Source organism: Humulus lupulus, chromosome 5 (genome assembly GCF_963169125.1).
Source record: "Humulus lupulus chromosome 5, drHumLupu1.1, whole genome shotgun sequence".
Lineage (NCBI taxonomy): Eukaryota > Viridiplantae > Streptophyta > Magnoliopsida > Rosales > Cannabaceae > Humulus > Humulus lupulus.
This window is the reverse complement of record NC_084797.1, coordinates 11,656,617-11,672,239: the sequence shown is the minus strand read 5'-3', so window position 1 is coordinate 11,672,239 and position 15,623 is coordinate 11,656,617. Positions and strand designations below refer to the sequence as shown.

Sequence of the window (15,623 nt, the reverse complement as noted above, 5' to 3'; positions counted from 1 at the left end):
ATGGGATTTTATGTTACTATTACAATAAAAATATAAAAGTATTGTTGTACAACAACATACCCATAACTTATTCACCAAGGGCGAAGCTAAAAGAATTAGGGGAGAAGTTTGTAGTAGTGTAGGTGCTTTTACTTTATCTTTTTTTAGCATGTGGATAAGTTATAATCTCAATTTTTTTTATATGACGGTATTTATTATAATCATAGTGAACTCTTGTAAGTTTTTGAAAAAATATGAATATTTTATTATACCGAAATCATAATTTCAAATTTTTTGTCAAACTAAGAAGATACCATTCTAATTTTTTATTGAAACCATATTTCCTACACAATAAATTATTCAAATTTTATAAAAGACTTGCAGAATTTTCATTATAAATACCGTTTTATAAGAAAAAACAAAATTGGGGTCATAACTTTTTAATTGTAAAAAAATAGAGCAATGTCCTACAAATTGAGTAAAAAAGTCTACCTTATCAAAGATTTTCCCAAAACTAGGAGGGATAAAAATTTATAAAAAAAGATTTAATAATAAAAAATATATATTAAAAATCAAGAAAGAAAATTAAGGGGCGGCAACTGCCATGTGCCTCCTTGTAAGTGGGTCCACTAGTGTTGTGGATATATACCAAGGAAAAAAAAATAGCATACTATAGCCTACCAAGAATATTAAAGGAAATTTTGTTTTAAAAGAAAACCTTTTTCTTCTTCTTTTCACTATTTTGTCTATTTTTTTCACCTTTTCTCCTCTATATCCTAACATAGTGTGAGGATATGGAGGTGGTATAAAAGGATATAATAAAGTGATCAAATATAAAAACACAAATAATATTCAACCCAATCCCACCAATTAATTCTATGATCAGGTTGTAAAATAAAATTTGCTTCTTGGATTTTTTTTTCCAAGTTATTCTGATTTTTAGTTAGACAATTTAGTTAAATATGATGGAATAATGAGTGATTGGTTCACTGTTACAATTTTAAGTTTTTTAAAATTAAAATATAAATGAGCCCACATAATTTTTAATTGGTAGGTCATTTCTAAAACTGAATTCAAAACAATTTTTTGAAAATGAGTAACAATTACACATGCAAATAGAAAATAACAATTTCTCATTTTCTACAAATTCTCAAAATTTAGACTAAAATAAATAAGTCCCACACCTATTTAAAATACAATTTCACAAAACAATCAATAATTGCAAAAACTGAAATATTAATTTCAAATAGTTATTTTCAAATCAAATTTAAAATCCAAATATTTTGTTTTCAAATCATAAACCAATCACACCCTAGATTATTCATTAACCCTAGTTTATTTAATTATTTTTTAGGAGAACTCAAAAGATAAAATTGTAATAGTAATATGATAAAGTAAGTAGTATGTTAAATTATATATAAAAGCATACAAAGTAGCTGAAAAAAGCTTGAACAACCCTCACAAACCACAGTGAGATTATTTATAGTTTGACATAATATTTTTTAGTATTTACAATATTAGATTTTGAAGAAGATTGGCACAAGTTGTTTTTCTAGTACAACTTGGCAATCTTCGCAATCTCTACAATGAACTTGCCTTCTTTGAATCTCTGAGTATGATCATGAGCTGTTATGTACTTCCAGCCAAGTACCTCACCACAATTTCTGCAGTAAATATCAGCAATAGTGAACACACCAGTCATTAACTGCTTCTCTTCTTTAGGTCCCACAATGATGTTCATTGCATGAGAAAACAGATAAGCAGGCCCAGATTTTGCCTAAAAAAGTATGCACAACAAGATTAGATTTCAACTGGGTTTTGCAGATCTATGCATAGTTGACCAAAAAAAAGAAGATTACTTTTATGGTCAACGCTTCATAAACCAGATAATTATTGATATATGTTTCAACTTTTACCTTGTATTTTTTTGAAAGGAGATCATCACGGAGGGCAATAGGGTTTCTGCAATTTCTACAATTGTATAGAGGTTGACCTCTGAACTCTGCCATTGAAATCCAAAAGCTAGTTACAGTAGAATGAAGAAGATGTGTATATATATATATATGCTTATATAGACTATGATGACTATAATTAAGAGATTTATATGTAAAGAGATGAGAAACTTTCTTAGAATTCTTAAACGGCATGATAATGATATATATAGTTATAATTTAGGTTTTATTTATTTTTTTATCTGTTTTGTGTTGTTATTTGTTTTGTCCTATTACTTGTTTGAAGTTTGTATTTTGATAAATTCTTTTTTAAATCATATATTTTGTAAAATGATAAATTAAATATAACAATATAATTATTGGGCAAAATAAATTTATTTTTGTTTTAAATTGTTAGTTTTGTAAATTATTTATAATTTTAGCTCATAAAACTTTAACCAAAATCAAATTTTGAATTCTAAAATTATTTTACTAAATATAAAATCTAAAAATGCATTTGTCAAAATACACCGACATAAATAAATAATTAGACAAAAGAAAACATCCAATCGGCTATATGTCCTATAATTTATTATGAAATGGAGTGATTTGAAAATGGCAAAGGAGACAATGACAAAGGATGGATTAGGTAGTGAGACTAACGCATCAAGTCATATTTTATTCTGTTATACAATTTTTTATTTTTTATAGTTTTATCTTTTAATTTTCTATTATTTTGACATATATGTTTTCAAAATTTTAACAAAATAGTTAATCAAAGTATATTTTCATTTTACGGAATTAACAAGTACTCTGTAACCGAAATTCATCCCCGGACTGTAGTAAGAAATTAAGAAAAGGAATATATGTTATATTAATTATTTACTTTTGACTTTATAATAAGAAGAAATTATATTTTATATGAAATTTTTAATAAAGTTTGCAAAAATATAAAAAAGTTATTTTATAGTTTTTTCTAAATTTTTTTATTTTTATGAGTTTAATTTCTCATATTTTTATGTAAAAGATGTTTTATGTCATTATTTTACTCTTAATCAAATTTCTCATATTTAATTAGTTAGCAATTATGTTTATCATAATTTATTTATTTTTTTAATAAATATTCTCATATATATTAAGAAAAATACAATTCCTACCTTATAGTAATGATATTGCATACAAAATATGAACTAAAATATCACAAAGGACAAATTTTCACAATCAATAGAAGAGTTAACTCATTATGTTAAAAATATATGCTATGTCATTAATCTTTTGAAAAATATTTATGAGTAACTATTTTAAATATTTTAATTTGGTATATTTACATTATTTTTGACAATAACATCTAAGTCAGAAAAAATATTTTCCCTCACTCATTTGATACAGTTGTTGGTACTTGCTCATTAATTAATAACGAGCCCGACACATATTACTTTTCTATTCATCTACTTTTAAAAAAAAATTAAAATATATTTTAATGAGTATAAAATAATTTATATTTATTATTAATTATCTTATAAACTAAAAGTTTGATTTAAATAAAATTAAAATAAACCTAAAATATGAAGAAAAAAATAAGTAATTCAAATTTTAAAAACTAAATTATTAATCCAATATTGATTTAAAGAAGATAAACACACATCATCTTGATTTTAGCATGACAGTGCCTGAACTATAGGTGATTTAGAAATATTCATCTAAAATATAAAAATTATTTATCTAATTAATTAACATCTCAATCTCTCTCTATTTTGGAGCATATTGTAGATTTGTATCACATATAATCTTAATTAAATATAGGTCATTAATTTGTTTTATACTTTTTTAGTATTTTATAATCATACCCAAACCCTTTTTTAGAAGATATTATTCATTATATTGCCATATTGGCAATGCCATGTCAGTTTGTTTTTGTCAATAATTAGAAAAAAATATTTATATCTTTATATATATATATTTTATAAATGTGATATTAGTATAAATTGTTTGTTTTTGTTTGATTTAACAATTTTGTTTTTGTTTTTAGTACACCATTAATTTTAAAGTCATATAAATAAGGTAAAAAAATTAAAAAATAATAAAATTATCTTAATAAGATAAATAAATTGAAAAAATAATAATAAACAAGCCATAATAATTTCTCATCACATATTTTAAATTTTCATATTAAAGCATTTAAATTACTCTATCAATTATGCTTTAAAAACTATAACAAAAAAATATTTATGTGTTTAAATTTATTTTTTTTCTTTCTTTTATTAATTATTTATTTTGTTTATTCAAATATATATGTAATAGTGATATAAGACATAAATATACATATTTCTTATTTTGTTATTTAGTTTTTTAATAAAAAATTACTTTTTAATTGCTCCAACCATTGAACAATATATATTTATATAAAAAATTTGTTCGCTTTAATTTTTTTTAATTAAATAATAAAAATATGATCAAATAAACTTTTTAAATTCATATTTTTAATTTATAATTTGTTAATATTTATTATATTGAATATTTTTTCTAGAAAACTATTTAATTTTAAAATTAAAATTACCATATATAATATATAAATCAAAACATAAAAAATACTAAAATTTAAATTATTATAAACACTAAATTTAAAACTAATAAACAACATCAAGTAATTTACTTTAAAACTATAATGCATCATATTTTTATATGTAAAAAATGTGTATCTAACGGATTCTTGGTTTAACGGTTTTTTTAAATTAAAAATTATGATATTTGTTATTTTAAAACTATAGAAAATTTTTTGGCTTCATTTTTTTTAAATATGTTTGTGTCATTCTTTATAGTATATAACATTGTTTATTTATTTTAAAATTTAAATAATAATTAAAAAATATAATAATTTTTAAATAAAACTAAGCAAACGTGCATTGTATGTTGCTTATACCCAATATATGTATAAGGAATTAAATACATTTTGTAGTTAAGAATCAATTTTCTAAACCATATATAGTTTAGGGAGTTGTCGTGCTAAAAACACTTGTAATCCCATATTCAACAAGCAATATAAGTTCATTTTCGTGCTAAAATCTCTTGTAATCCCATATTCAACAAGCAATATGTTGTGTAAATCCCCACTTATATTGTTAACAATCATCACAGTTACAATATAAACTCTCTTGCTCGAAGGCTTACAAGATGAGTTACAGGAAAAGTTTCTCACATGTTGTCTTTTACAAAAACAGTTGCATGAAAATCAAAACAACTCAGACCCTAACAAACTTTTAACATAATTAAACAACCTCATCAAATACAAGCGAGAAGGAGGGGTTACCCTATATATACCTGATGCTAACACCTGTTGAGAGACCCAACTTCTTCAAGCAGTGCAGGAGTTCTCATGAGCAAGTTAGAGAGAGAGAGACATAGAAACAAAAGAGAGAGTTAGTGAGAGGTTTTGTAAGAAGAAAAGTGAGAGAAATTACAAAACAGAGAGAGTTTAAAGAAGATGATTACCTTGTCGATTCTTCTATGTCTTGAAACCCATTGCTGAAACTTTGTAACACCATCATTATAGTGAAGATCATAGCTCATCATCTGAGGAGCAGCTCAACGAGGATGTAACCCAAGTTTTGGGTGAACCTCGATAAAATTTATGATGTTTACTTTTCTTTTGATTATCTTTCATTTCTTTGTTTGTGTAAACCTAATTGATAGGACTAATTTATGGGTTTGAATGCGATTGGGTTTTGGGATTTTCTTTGTTTTTTGGTCTGCTAGGGTTTGATAGAATTTTGTGAGATCGATTTGAGTTTGAGACTTGTAAGATCTTTTGTTACTGAAGGGATCTAATACGGTGTCGTTTAAAGGTTTTGACTTGTACTCAAAAGCAGGGGTGTGAAAGGTCATAAAAGACCTTGATATTACTGATTTGGTGATTTGTTGGTGTAGGGATTATATAGTAATTTAACCTACAGTGGTATCAGAGCCAGGTTTTCGGCTAAGAAAATCAACAAACATTCATATCAGGGAGCAGGAGGACACACACAAGGCTGGAGGGAGTTAATCTAGTAGAACTTGATCAAGATCCTGAAGAAGTTCAAGAATAATTTGTGGACATACCACTAACTGAATCTACTGAAATTTCTAACACTTTTCTTGATTTTGATTCAAACAAAATGAGTAACATTAAAGTCGATATTGATAAGTGTGATGGCTTAGGTGATTACAAGATTTGGAAAAGGAAGATTAGATCACTGTTAGCCCAACATAAATTACTCAGAGTGTTAGAAGAACCTATCGAATGGCCAGAGAACACAACAAAAATTCAACAAGAAGAGTTCTTGGAGACTGCTATTGGGCTAATCATTTTCAACTTATCAGATGCAATTATAAGACTAGTGGACAAAGAAGAAACACCTGCAAAGATCTGGAAAAATCTGGAGGAACAATTCCAACAAAAATCTTTGACAAATAAGATTTTTCTTGAAGAGATGATCTTTGGTTATAAGATGAGCCACTCTAAGACTCTTGAAAAATCTAGATGAGTTCCTAAGAATGCACATCGAATTAGCAAACTCTGGAGAGAATAAAGCATTGAGTGATGAAAACCAAGCTATCATCGTACTCAATTCCCTGCCTGAATCCTATAGAGAGGTGAAAACTGCTATAAAGTATGGAAGAACAGAAATAACGTTGGAAGAAGTCATCTCAGCACTAAAGTCTAAAGACTTAGAGATGAAAACTGAAAAGCTGGGAAACTCTAATGGATAAATAAATCTAAGTCAAGGAAGATCAAACCATAAAAAGCCTTGGCACAACAGAGGAAGGAGTTTGAGTAAGGGACATCAAAAGGGCCATAACAACAATAGGGGAAGATCTAATTCTAAAGGGCCAGCAAATTCAAATGGCTGTTACAATTGTGGAAAACCTGGACATTTCAAGAAAGATAGCTATTTCTTGAAAAAGAATAACATAAATAAACACGAGGGATAGGGAGATTCTAATAAATTTTTATCACATTCTTCAAACAACAAACATGATTTTCAAAGTGCAAATTTGATCGATGGGTATGAAAGTGGTGAAGTCTATGTAGCCTCATCATCTTTTAAAGATGATTGGATACTAGACTCAGGATGTACTTTCCATATGATTAACAATAAACATTTGTTGTCTGATTTCAGGGACTCAACTAAAGGAAAGGTGATCCTAGGGAACAATCAATATTGCAATATAGAAGGCTCGGGTTCAGTGAGCTTCAAAATGTTTGATGGGATTGTTAGAACCCTAAGGGGTGTGAGGTATGTTCCTAATCTATCCCGAAACCTTATTTCAGTAAGTGTGCTTGATGATGTGAAGGTAGAAAGCAAAATCAAGGAAGGGCAAATGAAACTGTGCAAGGGATCTATGGTGATTATGAAGGGAGTTAAGAAAGAAGGCCTATACTATCTAATAGGTGAACCGATTGCAAAGAGTCACAATATAGTAACATAATCACCAGAAGACTCAAAAGCAACACTCTGGCACAGAAGGCTTGGCCATATTAGTGAAAGAGGGTTACAAATTGTGAGTGACCAACAACTATTGGGAAAGGACAAAGTCAGTAAAGTGGATTTTTGTGAGTATTGTGTACTTGGGAAACATCATAGGCTCAAATTTAAAACATGTACACACAAAACTAAAACTATACTAGAGTATATTCATTATGATTTATGGGGTCCAGAAAAAACTGCTACACATGGGGGTAATGTTTATTTCATGTCTATTGTAGATGAATTCTCTAGGAAAGTGTGGCTATTTTTGCTTATACATAAAAATGAGGCTTTTATCAAATTTAAACAGTGTAAAATACTAATAGAAAATCTAACTAACAAAAGGATAAAAACCCCAAGAACTGATAATGGCTTAGAACTTTGCAATACTGAATTTGACCTATATTGTAAAGAAAATGGGATCCAAAGACACAGAACAGTCAGATTAACACCACAACAAAATTGTGTGACTGAAAGAATGAATAGGACTATTTTAAATAAAGCTAGGTGCATGATGATACAATCTGGTTTATCACATGGTTTATGGGGGGAAGCAGTAATGACATCTGCTTATTTAATAAACAGATGTCCTTCAAGTTCCATTGAGTTCAAAACTCCAGAGGAAAGATGGTCGGGTAAACCACTTGATTTGTCTAACCTCAAAGTCTTTGGTTGTGCAGCTAATGTATACCAAAGCATTGGAAAATTAGAACCTAGAGCTATTAAATGAGTGTTCCTAGGTGTTATACCCAGATTTCGAGCCATAGTAAATATGACCTCGAAAGCTGAGTTCGCAACAAATGCTCTCGTGAGGATTAGTGATCTAGGGTTGTAAGTCGAGCCTGCAAAGTATGATGTATGATTTCGAATGCGGTGATCTCGAAATGACCCCGATCTCGAAAGGTAGCTCCGAAAACACCTTCATCTTCAGGAACTTCGGAGCATGGTTCTTGAGCTCGATATCCCATCTCGAAAGAAACGTTAGCTCGGGAGATGTCAGTGGCTCGCACAATGACATGAGACCAGAAATGCTGGAGACTTGAAGATACGCCATAACCACCTTGAGTATCTACAAGTGTAATAACCATGAGATGTAGTCCTCATTAATTGATGTAAATCCCCAAGAATTGTGGGATATTATTTAATACAGTTATACGCCCCCTGATCTTTGGGGGATGTTTCCTTTAATATCTGATTATTGGCATTTAAAGCCATTTATTTGTATTCACAAAAGAGTAACTACCCAAAATATGTGGGATAGTATTCTGCATCCTTCTCTATAAATAGAGAAGGCATGCACCATTGTAAGGGACCGAAATCCTAATTCTTGAGAGAAAACTCTGGAGAATTCTTGCTAAAGAATTGTTTAGAGAGAATCTTGAGATTAATAACAGAGACTCGTGGACTAGGCAGATTTAACTGCTGAACTACGTAAAAAACCGTGTTTGATTCGTTTGTTTATTTTTTGCCATTGTCTTAAATTGTTTACGTGCTCTATTCTTTTATCTGTTGACGAAAAACGGCGTCAACACTAGGATATCCCGACGGTGTTAAGGGATACAGAATTTGGCTGAGGGATAAGGGTAGATTTAAAACTATTATAAGCAGGGATTTAATTTTTCAAGAAAATGTATTTCTTTGTTTATCTAACACTAACCCTGCAGGTACACCATCTAGTACTAACCCTGCAGGAACCATAAGTTTAAACCCAAAAATTGTAGACCAAACAGAGGAACAAGAACATGATATAAATTAGGTGGAATCCACTATTCACCAACCTGAACCAGATCCAGTTCAGGTGGAACCGATCAATGAGGAAGTACAAAGAACTGAGCAACCAGAAGAACCCTAGCAAACTAAAAATCTAACAAACTACTAGCTGACCCGAGACAGAGAAAAGAGGGTTCCTAAACCAAATTTGAAATATAGCTTCAATATATGGAATGGAGATCTAGCCTAGCTAAATTTGAAATTACCTTTTTAGACTTTGTGTTTTATAAAACAGTTCAAATAGATTCCTAAATTCGATTTTAATGATAAAAAAAATTGAATATAATAACACATAACAATTATTTGCGATTTTATTTCAAATTTTTTTGATCAAAATCAAATTTAGGAGTCTATTTGAACTATTTTACAAAACACAAGGTCCAAAAAGTAATTTGTCAAAACACATGATCAAAACATGCAATGAAACAAAACATCCGGTGTCCAAGATTTTCAACATGGTCATTGGAATTTTGTATATAATATTGAGGGTGTTGAGAATAGCTGGAAGCTATTTTGCAAAAAAAAATTATCAAAACTAGACTATCACCGAGAATAATTAAAAAAAAAAAAGAAGAAGAAGGGAATTTTCCCAAAACACCCCTAATTAAAATATGTTCCCTCTAACTCTTAGATATATGTACTAATTGTGATTAAACCGGTTAACAATTGTAAAATCAAAATAAATATGAATATAAAATTATTTCTAGAAAATAAGGTTTATTAAGTTGATTTTGCTTTACGCTTGCACTTCCTTTGATTTGGGTATTTTACTTTTGTTTTTTTTTTTCCTTTCAACTTCTCAAACAGGGAATCCATTTCTCGCTCCCTGCAATTTTCATAGTTCGAGTAGCTTCAAGCTTCAGCGCATGGCCGACTCTTACTGGAGGTACAGTGATCCGCGCCAGCCGCCTTCTTCCGCCATCCCCGGCAAGCGCTCTCGCCCCGACTACGGTACCTCAAATTATTCTCATACTGCCCAGCTCCTCTTATGGGAGTTTATAATTTGTGTTTTCCTGTATTATTAGGGTTTCAAGATTTGATATTTCTTTGTTTAGCGGAGAAAAAATTATTAGGGAGACGAAATTAGATTTATTAATTAGTGAATAAGTATGCATTTCTTTAGTGTAAAATTTAGCTAGACAGAATATGTTGATGTCGTTGTTGACTTTGTTAGAATTGTAGAAATGGATGATATCATTTTGTAAATTATGAACAAGTGTTCTTTATAATTTTTTTTCTTTGATCTAAATTCATTCATTACATCGATATACGTTTAAGTACAGTAAATGTGTATATGTATATATATGTATATGTTTTTATGAAACTAAAATCTAGTTTTTTTTTTTCAATTGTGATGTAAATTTTTATCAATTCAATTCTTTTTTATGTGATATACTATTTTATTTTCTTTGTATTCAAATACTTTGTCTATTTATGAACTTTTAGTTCGGGTATAGTGATTTTGTAGTGTTGTCATATAAGTTTAATAGTGTTAACATAGGGTGGGTAAGTGATGTGGGATTAAAGTCCCAGTTAGTGTGTACATATATGTGTGAGTTTTGAGTTGATGGTTTTTATACTTTTGCCGTTTTTTTTTTATTTCATTTCCCTCTTGAGCTAATGTGCTTTCCTGCATAGTGCATACTACTATTGTTTGCTAATTTATTTATGTTTATTACTTTCTTTTTGTGGTTTGCTAATTTTAGTATTCTCCTACTTTTGTAGATGGGCTGAGCAGTCATGATCTCCCTAACTATTTTCCCCGTGAAGATGATAGAGGAACAATTCGTGTTAGAGATACTGAGTCTATTAATGCTTCATATGATCGTTATTTGCGCAGCACGGTACATTAATTTTAATTTTTTATGAGTCTAGATACTCACTCTATGTTTATAAATATGTACAGATTGTTAAGGAATAAGGATTAACAAATTCTTTGTTTCAGCAAGTTGCCTCTTATGGCGGGGGACAGCCCACTAGACTTATGAGTGGTGGAATACCCAACCGCACAGTTGACGATCCACGTCTTATGGGTGTTGGGGGCGTTGACCCTGGGGCAACTATAAAAGATAGGAGTCTTGGATATGGAGGTGGAAGACCTGAGGTTCCTCTTCCTCCTGATGCTTCTAGTACTCTATTTGTAGAGGGTTTACCAGCCAACTGCACACGGCGTGAAGTAGCTCGTATCCTTTAATAGTGTATCAATGTTTTTATCTGATTTTTCTTGGCAGCCCTTTGGCTTCCAATTTAAAAAAAAAATCTCTTCAATTTAGTCCCTTGACTTTTGTTCAAAGATATATTTCGTCCGTTTGTAGGCTACAAAGAAGTGAGACTTGTAAGCAAGGAATCAAGACATGTAAGTTTACCTTCTGTTCCTTTTAGTGCAGAGTTAATTTAGTGTTTTTATATTAAAATATATGTATAAATATATATCTAGTTGTTAATTTTCTTTTTGTTCCATTTTTACTGTTATTTTGTTATTGATAGTGGTAGGTTGATTGATAGTTGAATTGTGCAGCCCGGAGGAGACCCACTTGTCCTTTGTTTTGTTGATTTTGTGAGTCCAGCCCATGCAGCTACTGCTATGGATGCCTTACAAGGTGAGCTTATAAATTCCTCTGCAGATCTTTGGGATCTGTGTAATGCCAAAATGTGTAAGTTGTTAGGAATAGTAACTTGCTTTATAGAGTATGTGGTACTTGGTTTTGCAATAATGAAGGAACCTTTTCATATACTGAAAACAACTATTGAAGCAGATATTTCTGTTAGGCAGTTGGTGCATATATGTTAAAATGAGTAAAGAAGATTCATAAAGGGTTCATTGCATTACATCCAATGCCTCCATAAGTATAGATTAATGACATGAATGTGATTTTTGAACCACCTTTATCCGGTAATAAGTGAAGCACATCAAATTGCGGATACCCATGCTGGTTTTTCGCCTGATTTGATGCAAGTTGTGGGGTTAGCAAAATCTGCGAAAGATTACTTGCCTTTTTGTGTCGATTTAGATGTCGATGACAAGCTAACTCTAATTGGTTACGTGAGGGCTCGATGAGTTTTAGAGTAGCTTAGTTAAATTGGCAAGCACGATAAGCTTTTTGGATAGGGACAACAGTACTATGTCGCTTAAAAGATTTCGGCCATCATCTATGTCAGGCTCAATCCCTTACCTTTCTTTCAGAAAGTTGTTACTTTCAATTCACAGGCAAGGCCACAATTTCACCCTATGCATTAGGGTATGATGAATCCTGGTAATCTTTACACTTGCAAAGATGGGACTTTAGAGGCCTGTTCCTCGTCTTTGCTAATGAGTGATGATTCTACATATTCATTTTTAAGTTTCTCTTAAAATTTATATTCAATATTTCGACTATTTAACCTTATACACGTCTTGATCTGCCTGATTCACCGTTGAAAACAGTGGCTAGTTGTAGTTACAGCGTAAATTGGTCGAGCTCGATTTTGCAGGTTATAAATTTGATGAGCATGACCGCGATTCGGTCAATTTAAGATTGCAATTTGCTCGCTATCCTGGTGCGAGGTCAGGTGGCGGGCATCGAGGAAAGCGTTGAACTTGAACTTACGCGATTTTGCAGGTGATTTAACAAAATCTTTTGATCTGCTGGACCGTTTTATGATTATTATTTATGACCGTTGAACCAGGACGAAACAACGAATTTCTATGTCACCGACACACGCTAAATCACAAAACGACTCTTCTATGTAATGTAGGAATTGCTGGGTTTGGAATTGTTGTGATAGTGAGGCGAAAACGACACTTGCGGTCTCGTGATTGTGTTAGTTAGGAATCGTCAATATTCGTGTGTTTGATATTTAAAGTGGCCTTATTCTAGAGATTGTGTCAGTCACAGATGCGAACTATAATATCTATTAATTTCAGACTGCCTGCATATTTATCTTTATAACAAGTTTCTTGCTCTCTTCATTTTTGTTGCCCCTCATTAGTTTTTTTTATCTCTATAGCGTCCACTGTTTTCATCTATACTCATTAAGTCTATAGGATTAAATAACATAACACGGTTATGTTTGTGGCATCATTCTGCATTTCTCAAGAGAAAATATGCTGTAATTTTTGAGTCGTGGTACGTATCTTTTTTGTTTTGTTTTTGAAACTAGGTTCTCTGCCCAACTTTACAGTATTTAGGGACCAGAAAACTATAGCCATTGTTATGAATCGAAACCAGGTTCTCTGCCTAACTTTACAGTACTTAGGGACCAGAAACCTATAGCCATTGTTATGAATCGAAACCAGGCTCTCTGCCTAACTTTACAGTATTTAGGGACCAGAAAACTATAGTCATTGTTATGTAGGTTTTCAGAAGGGGTTCGAATTTTAAATTTTGTGAAAACAAACATGTTTGACCATTTGGTACCAGCTTTCATTGGAACAACCTTCTTTGCTAGAACTTTCATTGTCTATGTAAGCAAAAGGATGACATGACCCGAGTGGATAGTGATAATCCTTCACTTACAATGTAGTTTTTCCGAGTTTGGCAGATTCTTATGAGAGGCTGAGCCACCTACCTTATCAATGGTGGGGTGTTTGGTAGGCAAAGGAGTGGTAGGAAAATTATAAGCAGGCAAGTTCAACTTTGGGTTTGGGATGTGCGTTTTCAGGTGGAAGAGTGGGTTTTTGAACTGGTTGCTGTGTGTGCTAGGTTTCAGAAAAATCTTACCATCTTTGTTAGGTTTTATCATGGTTGTGTACTTTGCATGTAGTCAAGGATCGATTGAAGTTTTGAATCCCTTTATCTCCATCTAGTTTTTCTTTAATTACTTCCACTCACTGGGTTTGTATGGTGTTTAAATCAAAGCTATTAGTGTGTCTAATTTAGGAACTGTTTCTTTTACTAAATTTTCAAATGCTTTTAACTTATGCCATGCATTGAAATGTCGCCACGATATTGTCCGAATCAATACACACACAGCGTAGGTGTTACTTGTGTAATATTTGTGTTATTCTACTTCTATTCGAGTAAACAGAGCTGCCCAGGTAAAACCTTCAGCAACGACAAACATCATAAAAAACGACAATTTGTATTAGGAAACCATTGTTTTTACAAACGACAAAATCTTGATAAGCGAACGCCAACAGCATACAAAATGACCATTTAAATATGCATTAATATGAAGGGGAAAGTGGAGAGATATCGAGAGTGAAGCCACACTAACAACACAACAAAACTAATCACTCAAACAAAGGGAAGTACACATACAAAAAAACCATTATATGGGCAGTCATGCAGTTTGTTCTAGTGTCATGCATACTCAGCTGCACGATAAATCCAAACCCTAAAGACGGCACCATCGACCATGCGAATCATCTCAAACACACAAACATCTCCCTTCTTCAACCCTTGACTCGATGAGAACGAACTCCACCCTTGGCCTAGTCTCTTCACCAATGCACGATCTTGGTGTACGTAATAGCACCTAACAGCCCAAATATTTCTCTCATCATTGCTAGCCTGCAGTTGAACTCTCTCTGGACAAAATTTCATGTGCCTTCTTACAAATTCTGCAGGCACCTCCTAATCAAAAATCAAAACCAAAACCACAACTTGAGAAATGTCATGCATTTATATATATATATATATATATATATATATGTCTGGAACATATAGAGGCCACACGTACCATATTACGTTTCACGACAACCAGAAAAGAAGGATTGTGTAGTTTTGATGCATAGGCAGCTTGAACTGCCTTCTTAGTTCTCTTGGACACGACTGTTCTTCCCTTACTATAAATAAAGCTTCTTGGAACAATCATTTCATTTTCAGCTTCACCAACTTCTTGTTTTATATGAGACTTTTTCTTCTTATTATTAATGTTTATTTCCTCCTCTTCATCTTCATCATCCTCATCCTCATCCTCTTTTTTTATAAAGCTTACATTCCTTGTTTGGAAGTGTTTGAAACTGTGGTCCTTGGATTTGGAATCAACACTTCTTCTGGCGCTCTTTCTAGGCTGATTTTGACTATTAAAGCCTCTTCTTTTAACTGAACCACAAACATAATCATCGTCGTCTTCATCATCATCATCATCATCTTCTTCTTCTTTTTCTTCTTCTTCTTCTTCTTCTTCTTCATCATCATCAACATCAACAGCAAATGGATAATCAATCTCCGAACCCAGGGCATCACATATGCGAACAGAAAACATTGAGTTCCCTTGATACGTGAATTGCAAAATGGAGTGTAAGTGAATGGAATAATATTTCATAAAATCATCCATACCATCTTTAAACCAAATATTCTTATTATTAGTCTGATCCTCCTCCTTCTTCCCATTTTTCACTACTCTTACTTGCCATGCTCGACTGCCATTGCCATGAGGCACGGTGAAGGTACTCAACTCAGATAGTTCTTCACCAAATAACTTTACACATTTTTTTGGGATCCTCTGAATGATT

General features: G+C 31.5%; 3 protein-coding genes across 3 annotated transcripts; 1 reads left to right on the top strand and 2 right to left on the bottom strand.

Annotated features, from left to right (window-relative positions):
• Window positions 1-1,366: 1,366 nt before the first annotated feature.
• On the bottom strand, window positions 1,367-2,078 carry LOC133780270 (protein yippee-like At4g27740). The gene is made up of 2 exons (XM_062220106.1): window positions 1,896-2,078; window positions 1,367-1,756 (listed from the first exon to the last, which is right to left on the bottom strand). The coding sequence occupies exons 1-2, from the start codon at window positions 1,986-1,988 to the stop codon at window positions 1,532-1,534; spliced, it is 318 nt and encodes a 105-aa protein (XP_062076090.1). The 5' UTR covers window positions 1,989-2,078; the 3' UTR covers window positions 1,367-1,531.
• Window positions 2,079-9,893: 7,815 nt separating this feature from the next.
• On the top strand, window positions 9,894-13,133 carry LOC133834447 (RNA-binding protein 1-like). Its single transcript, XM_062264060.1, has 7 exons — window positions 9,894-10,135; window positions 10,910-11,028; window positions 11,130-11,367; window positions 11,479-11,540; window positions 11,703-11,784; window positions 12,656-12,783; window positions 12,920-13,133. The coding sequence occupies exons 1-6, from the start codon at window positions 10,051-10,053 to the stop codon at window positions 12,757-12,759; spliced, it is 690 nt and encodes a 229-aa protein (XP_062120044.1). The 5' UTR covers window positions 9,894-10,050; the 3' UTR covers window positions 12,760-12,783; window positions 12,920-13,133.
• A 935-nt stretch (window positions 13,134-14,068) lies between these two features.
• LOC133834446 (B3 domain-containing protein REM19-like) lies at window positions 14,069-15,421 on the bottom strand. Its single transcript, XM_062264059.1, has 2 exons — window positions 14,846-15,421; window positions 14,069-14,739 (listed from the first exon to the last, which is right to left on the bottom strand). Exons 1-2 carry the CDS (start codon window positions 15,371-15,373, stop codon window positions 14,467-14,469), a joined length of 801 nt encoding a protein of 266 aa, XP_062120043.1. The 5' UTR covers window positions 15,374-15,421; the 3' UTR covers window positions 14,069-14,466.
• Between the last annotated feature and the right edge of the window lie 202 nt (window positions 15,422-15,623).